General features: G+C 39.3%; 1 protein-coding gene across 1 annotated transcript; it reads right to left on the reverse strand.

Annotated features, from left to right (window-relative positions):
* Window positions 1-444: 444 nt before the first annotated feature.
* Window positions 445-6,723, reverse strand: dmrt2a (doublesex and mab-3 related transcription factor 2a). Its single transcript, XM_061817330.1, has 4 exons — window positions 6,608-6,723; window positions 5,096-5,462; window positions 3,759-3,861; window positions 445-2,568 (listed from the first exon to the last, which is right to left on the reverse strand). The coding sequence occupies exons 2-4, from the start codon at window positions 5,447-5,449 to the stop codon at window positions 1,577-1,579; spliced, it is 1,449 nt and encodes a 482-aa protein (XP_061673314.1). The 5' UTR covers window positions 5,450-5,462; window positions 6,608-6,723; the 3' UTR covers window positions 445-1,576.
* Between the last annotated feature and the right edge of the window lie 4,704 nt (window positions 6,724-11,427).

Raw genomic sequence — 11,427 nt, forward strand, 5'->3', positions numbered from 1 at the left:
TACTGTAAATACACATGAATGTACTTGCATTAAACAATGATGCAAAATGTTGTGTTTCTGGTTATTTACAACATTAGTGAACTCACTAGCATGTCCCAGTTTGTTGGTATTGTTCAAATTATTTCTATTAAACAAATAGTTTCACTACATTATGCATCTTAAGTAAAATGCATATTTGATGGGGTTTTTTTTCAAAAGCTTATTCTGGATTTTTTACGTGTTCGCATAAATTGAGGAGCGTCTAAATGTGTTCAGAAATACAAACAAAAGCAAGCACGATCAAATTGATGAATCACAGATTTAGACCACCGTCCAGTGAAATATTCTAAGGGACTTTACTGAAAAGAAGAGATCAGTGCCGAATTGAGTGAAAGTATTATGTGTAACTGTAAGGCATAAATTGCAAGACATTTTAGGCAAAGTTTTATCACGTTTATTGGCCTGAAGAACATGTTTAAATACTTTTGACAAATAGTTATTCCACATGAACAAGCAGAAACAGTGTATAATACCCTGTACAAAGGTATCACAATATGGAAGTGTTCTTTTTGGACCCACATTTTTCTTGTACATACAGCAAAGCCCGCCTTTTCATGGTTAGCTATTCACAAATTCACCTCTTCATCTTTTTTTAACGTTCCAAGATAACACAAAATAGCGCCAAAGCTTGAGCCAATACAGAAACAATCATTAGTGTCAATGATGTATGTGGAAGTTAGCTTCTGAGAGACTAACGTATTTGTATGTCAGGACGGAGTTGAGTTTAGCCCGGGATGTTAGCAGAAGATACAGGAAGTCTTAGTGGCATGTCTGCTTGCATTTCCTGTGCATTCTGTCAGAATCTGGAAGACATTTACTGTATTTTTAAAGCTATTGTTGTAAAATGAGATTGGACTGACGTTAGTGTTTTGGGATCACGGTTTAGTGTATTTTTGGATTAGATTATTAATATACTTTGAGTGTTTATGTGCCATAAGCATTTCAATTCAATTCAAATCAAAACTTTATATGGCCCCATAGGGCAATTCAAATTGATCAGGTATGGCAGCTAAAAGACACCTACAAGTTACAGTACTACATATTTTAAGTTGATAATCACCGGTCAAAGATTTTTAATATCTCATAAATTATAATACTTTATTATGAGAATGAATTGCCTGGTTAAAAAAAAAATCTTGGCAGAGCAACAACAAGCATATTTAGCTTTGATTTGAGATATTTAATCTTGGCTTGATTTTAGTTTTTGCAGTGTGTCCGTACAACAGAATAAAAGCCTTTTAAATCAACAGCGTTCACACGGTAAAGTAAGTAAATTGGGAAAATTTTGAGATGACATCATTTCAGTATACAGTATGGAAAAAAAATGTTTTGACATTTTGTTTGGTTGCATGCTGTGAGTTATATAAAATGAAGGCCTCAGCTAACTCTAGGTTGGGAAACACTGGTACAGATAGTTATGGGGGGGGGGGTGTCGTGGGTCACCAATCGCTTTTTCCAGCAGGGCTCCGTTCCTATCCATCTGCAAAAATGTGTGTGTGTGTGTGTGGGGGGGGGGGGGGTTTACTGTATTTATATTTCAATGAAACGCCTGACTCATGGCCGGTCTTTTCAAAATGGCTTCCACAGAAAAGGAGAGAGACTCGCCGGGGGCCATCTTGGTCCCACCCGGCTTGGTCAGGAAATCTTTGGCGTACCTGTCGGCCATTTTGTCGGCCTGGGCGTCCTTGCCAGAGTTTTCCCTGAGCTTGCGGGCAGCCTCCTGCAGGAGTTCTCTGCAATTTGGCGCCCCCCGGAGTTCTGCCACTGCCGTCCCTCCGCCACCGCCACCCCCACCGCCCTTGTCGCCCAGTGAGTGTTGGATGAGAGAGTGGAAGGTGGAGTTTACTTTTAGAGAGAACTTGGCGGCATCCTTGGCCGGGAAGGCTTGTGGAAAGCTCCTCTTTGGTGGGTAGAAAGCAGAGTTCTCTCTCATGGTAGATTTTGATGCCACCCTTAGCGGGTCCTCGTGGTCCTGCAACAAGGCAGCTCGCGAGCCCTCTGCACCGGCGGCGTCCTGCTCCGGCGGATGGCTCTCGAGGGGCATGGTCTTGGGCTCCCACACCGCACCACCAGGCTTCATATTCTGTACCGCCGTGGCATTGAAGAGGCACTGACGGTAGAGCAGGGCGTCGCCCAAGTTGGCGGCACTACGGGGCCACACCATGAAGCCTCCCCGCGGGTAGTGCCGGTACGTAGCAGCCATGCTCACATTGGACGAGATGAGCTCCATGTTGTTGGCGGGCGTGGGGTACTGCATGGGCAAGTCCAAACAGCTGGGGCCCAGGCACATGTCCTTAGGGGGCACCTCAGGCGAGTACGGCACTGCGTGGTGCGCCATGTTGTTGGAGAAGAGCAGCGGCGAGGCCTGGCCGCTCTCCAATAGCTCGCGTTCCTTGTACTCTCGCTCCAACATGATGCTCTCCAGCTCCTTGTCGGCGAACGCCCGCCTCTTGCGCATGCGGTCGCTCAGCGGGGGCGGCAGGGACTGGTTGGAGGCCAGGAAGGGATCGGACGGCACCGGGCGGAATCCTGTTGATTGGGTGGGTTGGGGGATGAAACCATGAGTATTATCCCCTCCATGTATCATATCATTACAGGTTTGTGGCAATTAAAAGTGCAAGCACTGATTAATTCATATTTCCAGGCAAGTCATCAAATTTTGTTGCAGGTTTTGCAGTCAATGACAAAACTCATATTTGATGTCACCAATCTATCAAGTACATGGACTTCAAAAGTGGTAGCAATTGGACAACTGTAAATCTCTTGGAGTGGGTCTATGAAAGACCCCTGGAAATGGTTCTTTAGAAACAAAATGGCAAACTTTCTATTTGCTGTTGCCTCTTGAGACTTTTTTTTTTGGGTCGACCTCGACATGTCTACCCTGGCACATGTTGCGACATGAAATCTTTAGTCACGATATGATGACCTTGTGAAATGGAATCATTATTTGATTTTGGTTTTTAGCGTCAAATCATCAAACTTTGCTGACTTGCCTCACCCGACCGGAACTGCAACGATGAAAACTCAAATGTCAATTTCGCGTTGTGCATCTGTCTCGTATCGCTCGTTCGAATTTGGTGGCAATTGAACGAAATTTCTTGAGCCGTGAATATGAGTCAAATGGCCAATTCACAACAAAATGGGCAGACTTTCTATAATTTTTCAGGCATAGTTTATGAATCAGGGCCCCTAAATTTCATGCTGTCAAGCAAACTTTGCTTTTAGATGCTGCATTTCTTTTTCATTTCATGGCACGTCACTGAGACATCGTGACACCTTGCAGTTGCATTCACAAAATACCGTTGTCTTGTCTAAACCGAGACCCTTTTCTCTTGAGCAATACATTGCACATTAATAATGTTCATAACTATGTATGGACCTATCCTGAGCATTGAATTACTTCTTAATAACATCGGCAATTCACGTGTCATTCAAACCACTAACAACAATATTTACAACCGCTCCTTTGTTGTTTTCCTTTCGGCTTGTCCCTTTCGGGGTCGTCTCAGCGTATCATCCCAGATGAACGCATATACATGTTTGGCACAATTTTTACGCCGGATGCCCTTCCTGACGCAACCCTTCTCAGGGGCCAAACCAGTGCTCTAACCACTGAGCTTCGGGGCCTCCACAACCGCTGCTTTAATCTGCATTAATTTTCAAGACCAAAGGAGGCAATATGTAATCTTCAGGGTTTTTTTTTTGTTTTTTTTTTTTACCTTCAAGGATGCTTTTGGCCAGCAGCGTTGATGGACGAACATGTCTCTGATAGATGCTCCTCCTCTCGGCTGGAATTTGTTTCCCAGATAGGCCTTTTTTGTCCTTATAGATAAAAAAGAAAAGAAACAAGTTTGTTTTTAGATACAATGAAGGCAGTAAAGTCGCAGCTGCCATCATTCTCTTTGTTTCCCTATTGCAAAATTTAAAGTGATATATTTTATTATTAATTGACTCAATCATAGCTGAAATGTTGGCCCATGTCAGCGTCGTAATCCTTATAGAAACAGATATGGCAAGCGAAACAACATGCGCATGGCATTAAGTTTAAAATAAGATGTTAGATCATTTTGTAGTTATTTTTCCTCTGAGTGTGTTATTAAATCTAATTAGCTCATAAAACTGCATTTAACCACATAATCTCAAACACAGCCTGTAACAGTAGCGCAAAACAAAATACTCAGCCCAGTCAGAACCAACAAAGGAAGAAAAAGAGATTATCAACCTTTTTTTTATATAGCATATACAGTAACGAACACCAAAGACTTCAACTTAAATGTACCGGGAATGTCAGCAAAATAGAAACCAGAATAAACTATACATAGTAATAGCAATAGATGACAGTTTTACAGTATTTAATTTATACGTTTGAAAAAGTAATCCATACACCGAATATATTTAAATTTCTGAGGGAGGGCTATGCAAATTAAAAATATTTGCAATAAATCATTGTGAAATGCATGCATTTTCTTTCAAAAGATAAAGAAACATATTCAGTGGAACATCAAGTCCCACAATTTTGGGGGAGGAAATAAAAGTCTTGCAAATCTAAACTGAAATGATTGTATATTTTGCGTTTTAGTGGGGCTCCAAAACAAAATTTAAATAAATAAAAATGAAGCAATTAATCGTGCATATATGTATCTGTATAATTTTACAGTTGGAATAGCCAGCCAGACAGCCAGCCAGCCTGCCAAACTGACAGACTGTCAAGTCAAACGCTTGAAAACACTTTTTCATGCCAGAGGTGACGTGCCTCCAAACTTTTGAAGCAAAACCAACAAGAAGAAACACAATAGCTGCACTGGGGAGGAATTTGAAAAATTGTAAACCTAGTCAGAAGAAAATCAATGTTTCTACTTTTACCTTTAATATATATATGTGTGTGCGTGTGTGCGTGTGTGTGCGTGTGTGTGCGTGTGTGTGCGTGTGTGTGTCCGAAAACGCATGCAGAGGCCCTACTTTTTCCCAGCTCTCAGTTGAACAGATATCAGCTGTTGTTGTTTTTTTTTTTAAGTACTCCTGACGAACTCCTCTGGTTAAGGTTTGAATCCCTCACCTCCGTGGCTTGCTGCCTCCGTAGCGCCACCTGCGCGGCCATGACCCGCTGCCTCTCCACCACCAGCAGGCAGTTGGCGCACTGGCAGTCCCTCCAGCGGCAGAAGCGTTTGTGGCCCTTGAGGCACGACACCACGCCGTGGTTGCGGCAGCGCGCGCATTTGGGCGTGCGGCTCAGCTTGCGCTGGTCGCCCGGGCTCAGGCCACCGTGGGCCGGCTTGGCGGCGCGAGGGTCCCCGCCGCCTCCGTCCGGGTTGCGGTCGCGGTGGTCGTCCTCCTCCGGTCGCTCGCTCTGCTCGTCGGCCTCCGCCTCCACGCTCTCCACGTCGATCTCGAACTCGCAACCCTCGGTCATGTTTGCAAGTGCCCTGCACATTAAAAGTTATGCACACTTTTGTTTACTTAATTACGGAATATAGTGACAATAGCTACAAAAGTGGCCTGGAATTAGTTGCATATTCTACTTGAAGTGGATAAAGGAATTTATTGTTAACAATAGTAGTAGTATTTAGTTGTTCATTTTGTCTCCAGTAAAGTAATATTCAGGACTTTTCTCTCCACTTTAAAACATTTATTTATTTCGTGCGGAAAGCATGATAACTCTGCACTTTGAGAATATGTTTTGTTTTCTTGACCTTTTGGTAAATGTTTTTGTGGAAATATTGGGGGTGGGGGATACACACAAACAAATCTGAATCTTTTAACTGCTTTTGCTGTATATTTTATTTTAGGTACGCTGAGTACAGACAGATGGTAGAAAAATGGATGATAGAGTCTGATAGTTTTGAGAGGCATTTTAGAAATAAATTTTTACATTTTGGGTCATGCGTTTCTAGAAATTTGTGAACAATACAATGACTTACCGAATATTTAACAGTTATGTGCCATACCCTGTGTCTGAATGAGACAGGATATACTGTAGGTCTTATATGACATTTTATTTTCTTCAATCTGCCGCGTTATAACAATAATGTGCACATGCAGCAGTTTAAATATTCAATCTTTTCTTGTATTTTTCATTGTTTTGAAGAAAAAGGAAATCCCAAAAAGTATAGGTGACGAATTGTAATGTAACGGAATAACATTAATTTTTAATGTTTGAAAAATTGCAAAACGCTGATTAAGAATAGAATTGTTTCTAAATGCAGAACCATAATTAAGACTATGGATGTAAAAAAATAATACAAACCATCATATTTATCACAAACGTAAAAATAAAAGTGCATGATTTTAAACCAGACTACATGAGTCAATAAATGGTAAAAAAAAAAAAATGTGATCAAAAGAACCGCCTTAAAGTCCATACTATATTAATAATAGATCCCGAATGAAATTAAGATTTGTTTTAAATAATTTGAGGTATATGAGCATTCCATCAAGACTATACTATGTCATAAATGAATAATAAGTCCAACGATATTACTCATGCACTGACTCGGTTTTTAAAAAGATAATTAGTGGCATGGGTGACAAAAACAAAACAAACGGACGGACAAAAAAAATCCACTTTTACCTCCACGGGTGGACGGTCCCTCCTTTCCAAGTGTGTTCCAGCCTGCTGGGAAAGCAGCGAGCCCCTAATTAGTTGTTAATTGAGTGTTTAGTGCGTGTGTGCGCGCGCGCGTGTGCGTGTACCGACTGAGAGAAGTTCGGTGGGGCAGCGGCAGCTCAGAGCAACGCTTCTCATAAGCCACGCCCCCACGTTGGGGATTTGCCGCCTCCAGCGGACACCGGCCAATAGGTGCTCAAATCAGCTCGGTGGCATTTGACTCAAGCTAACTCGACAACTAAACTTTTGTAATAAGTTTGTTTTAAGATGAGACTTGAAATAAGAGCGTTTGTAATGAACTAGTACATTATTTATGCTGTGGTTTTTCAAACAAATAAGTACAAGAAATAGTCATTTCTTGTGCTGTTTTAGCTCACTAATGACTAATGGCAGAAAGTCTAGCGCCATCTCGGCTAGCAGCGCTTTTCAGAGGTTTCTTCTTTTTCTTCTTTATTGAAGTTGCTAATAATGATTGCTTTGAAACAAAGCCAATGATGAAATTATCATGTTTAGAAATGAGCTGTGCTCTTTGTCATCCAATCTCCTTTTAGCTATGGCGTACTTACCACAAATTAGAATTAAAATATGAGTCAAACACCCATTTACCTACAACTAGATTTAGTCAAAATCGTAGTCATCCTAGTACGATTAGCCCGATTAGCCATAAAATTTATTCTGCAATGAATTGGGTGTGCTTGTACATTTTATAGCAACAACACATTTATTATAGACAGTAATTAATGCCCCCCTGGCTCTCTATCATGAAAACCCCAAAGAGGTACGTGCATCTTACTTTAATTTTTTAAAAAAAAATTTTGTATTTTATCTAGTAATAAATTAGTTTTCATTTTGGTAGTTTTACTTTATAGTTTATTTTGACATTTTTCATTGCCCTTTTTTTATAATTTGGTTTTATTTTTCTCATTTTATTTAAAAAAACAACTTTATTTGCTTATTTATTTTGTTTCATTCTATTTGTAATCATTGCGTTATTTTGTTTTATCACAGGTATTTTTCCACTGTTTGGGTTAAAATAGTGTATGATATGTTTTATACATTTTCTCCCTTTTTTATTTTGTTTTATTTTACGCAGGTATACTGTATACAGTATGTATATTTCCTTTGCTACATGCATTTTTTTACAGTAATTATATAATGACTACAAAGTTTCAATGTAATCTCATCTCCATTTTAGTTAACTCATAAACTGTTAATATCAGTAAAAATGTGCAGTAACTCTGTAATAAATCTTAACCTTAGATTTTGTGCATGCTAGTTCAGTTTATTTTATCAATATGTATTTGTTATACTGTTTTCTTGATAATGTCCATTTTAATGTCTATTATTTTTCATAAATATGTTCACATTATTTGATTTATTCTTGTTATTTTCTTTGGGTATTTCCTCGTTTAGTTTTTTGATTTATTTGGTTTTCAATTATTTAAAATAGTGGTTTATTTATTTCCTTTTTGTTTGATTAGGTGTACAGTTTTTCATGAATTTCATTTTAATGGTTTACATACCCCATATTTTTCATGTATTATTATGTATTATTATTATTATTATTAGCATATGTTATTTTGTTTCTTCTTTATTTTTATATCCACATTTTTTTAGTTTACATAATTTTACATTTTATTTTATTATTTTAATGTCTTTGGGGCGTTGTCATATTTTTTTTACTTTTTGTTTTCAATAATTTGAATTATTATTTTTATTTTGGGTATTAATTAAATTCCACTTTGTTTGAAAATGCATTCATGTCATTTGCCTTAAATTGAATTTGACATATGTACCATATTTGTGTGCGTGTGTGTGTATTACTAGCTGGTATGTGTAATGACGATGTAACATCTGTGTGAAGCGCTAATCCTCAATCAATGACAGTAAAGTGTGAAGTCTTTGCTTGTCTGTGGTCCTAAGTCTTCCTCCATGTGTGGAGAATTTGGGGTAGAGAGGTGAAGACCTGCAGGTGCAGCTCGATTCTCCACTTGGTCTCTTAATTTACGACGGAGGTTACAAGCGGCCACCCCGCGTTGCAGCTTCCTGGCCAGGAATGCTTTGATCCGCCGGGCCCGGGCCACACTTCGGGTCGGAGGGATGCGCTCGTCACCGGGGCCTGGACACCTCCAGGTGTAACATGTTCTCTGTGGTTCATCAGGAACCCCTGGGATGATACTTGGAAAGAATTCCTGGCATCTTTAAAAAAAAAAAAAAAAAGTAAAAAGTTATACTGGGAAATGTGGGACAGACTGTAGATCTTGAATATCTTCCAGAGGTCCTCGTGAAGTTTCTCAATTTCCTTCCGAGGGGACTCCTGGCTTCTCAATAAAACCTCGCCTGTGTGTCCCCCTTGAGGGTAAAGTCAAGTTTTTACCATTTTATTTTATTTTTTATTATGGAACATGCTACTAATGTGCAGGCTTCTGCCAGGGCTTCACAAACTCATTTTCCTGGTCCAGACCCAGATTACGAATAGCATTCCTCTCCCGGGATCTCTGATTCATTTGGCAAGAATCCACGACCCTATAAAAACTGACCCCAGACCCATTTTGAGTCCACTCTGGCCTACGGAGATACACAATCTACACCATCCATGGCAATTTCAGCTCTTTGCCCTTAAAGAGGTCTTGAACCGATCAGTTTTCAGGTTCCGCAACAGAAATCATTGGAGACTTCAAAATGTTTCTTTCCCTATCTTTTTTATGCTCACTGGACACGGAACTGGTCGTATCACTCCAGAAGGAGGACCAGACCCTGGTTAGGAAGAAGAATGTTGTTTTTGAAGAATTCAAAGTTTCTTGAAGGGGTTTCAGCTTCTGTTGATGATTTTCTGTTCTTAAGGGCTAGGGGTTTCAAAAGATTCTTCATGTTCAGTAGCTTTAGGTCACCTGAAAGAATACTTGGGGTTGTTTCCACGGTTCTAAATATTCTCTGGAAGGGTTCGTTGACTCTCGTGGGCTCACAAGTCCTGTTAAATAAGGGATTCACTAACACTTGAAGGGGTTCCAGGTGCCGTTAAGGAGATGTTAGATCATGCAGTGGTTCTGTTTGAAGGATTCTTTGAAAGGGCTCGGAAAAGAAAAGGGAGCAAAAGCAAATTTTGAAGGTTTTTATCAGGAGCTTGTTGCTGAGGTGTTGCCATCCACCATGGTTTCATCTCCTTTTTACAGCTGCATACGTAGCATGAAATGGTCCTGTCAATGGAGGTTTGGAGAATCTTGGGGTGGTTCAAATGAGTCTTGGGAAGGGTTTATTGAATCCTGAAGATTTTCCAGAGCCTGGTTCTGGAGATGTTGAACAGGTTTAGGCCTGTTGAATGAAATCACGGCCCTTTTCCAATATCAGGACGTCTTTGAAAATCACAAATTGGTGTAAAAAAAAAAAAAGTGTTTCTATTCTATTAAGATATATATTAATGTTGTGTTTTCATCGTTCAAAGGGTTGTTTTTGTTTGCGTGTTGGGCTCTAACTTGTATACTGTAAACACACGCAGAGTTGAAATGAGACTTGATCCCATGTTGTGGTTATGACTGAAATGATTAATGAGGTAATGATTGCAATGTGGTATTGATTAAAGGAGCAGTATCTAGTTGGAAGTGTCCCGCTGAGAAGAAGAAGAATGAGCACTGCACAAAAAAAAAAAAAAAAAAAAGTGCAAGGCCACCACTGTTATGTTAATTAGCCTGTGACGGACTCACAACACATGCACTTAAAGACTAAAGCAGACGTCGCGGGGCGGCATTTGTCTCCGTCTCAAGTACTTTGACGCCTTCGTGCTGACCCGGCGACCAGTCAAAACAAAATGCAGCCCAACAGTCAACACATTACATCAACTGTGACCACTAACTGCTCTAATCTGTACTTCACTCTTTATTTTATTCACACACACACACACACAGGGTGTCCCCAGAAATGTATACACACTTCAAATAATTTTAAACTTGATGTTTATTATAATTCGAATATTTCAACACAAAAGAATTTACAAATATCATTATTTAAAGTGTGTAGAATTTTTTTTTTTTTTGTAGACACTCCATGAATGTATATATATGTAGAGAAATGTAACCTGTAACCATGTCCAACCATCTGTTCGTGACCTCAAGCTGTGATGAAGTTGGGTTCTGAATCAGAACAATGATCCAAAATCTACCAGCAACTCCATTGTATGACTGAAGAAAAACTAAATGAAGGCTTTTGCGGGGCCTCGCCAAAGTCCTGACCTGAATCCTACAGAGATGCTGTGGCATGACCTTAAAAAGGCTGTTCATGAATGAAAACCTTCCAAAGTGGCTGAATTGCAATAATTCTGCAAAGATGAGTGGGCCAAGATTGTAAGCTGTCAGTCTGGAAGAAACTCATAGCAAGTAATTGCTTAGGGTGGGCCAACCAGTCATTAAATTCCTAAAATCACTTTTTCACACAGGCCCATGTAGTTTTTTCCCCCTCTCTTAATAATGAAAACCTCGTTTTAAAAAAAATGCATGAAAGTTTTTTTAAATTTCAGTTTGTTTATTTATTTTATATATGTTTTAGTTTCATAATATAATCTATTTATTTTTTAATTGTATTTTGAATTATTTTATTTAACATACCTTTTAATAGTAATTGCTGTTTTATTTGCTTTTATTTCAATCTCTTTTTCATTTAGTTTCATTTTCTCTTTTTTTAAACAATTATCTTCCTTTTTTTTACAATACTACTGGGGACTCAAACTTTGGGCCAGTTTTTTTTTTTTTTTTATGATTATTGTACAAAATGAATGCGAAATAAAAATGGCA

This window comes from Syngnathoides biaculeatus, chromosome 4, assembly GCF_019802595.1.
Source record: "Syngnathoides biaculeatus isolate LvHL_M chromosome 4, ASM1980259v1, whole genome shotgun sequence".
Lineage (NCBI taxonomy): Eukaryota > Metazoa > Chordata > Actinopteri > Syngnathiformes > Syngnathidae > Syngnathoides > Syngnathoides biaculeatus.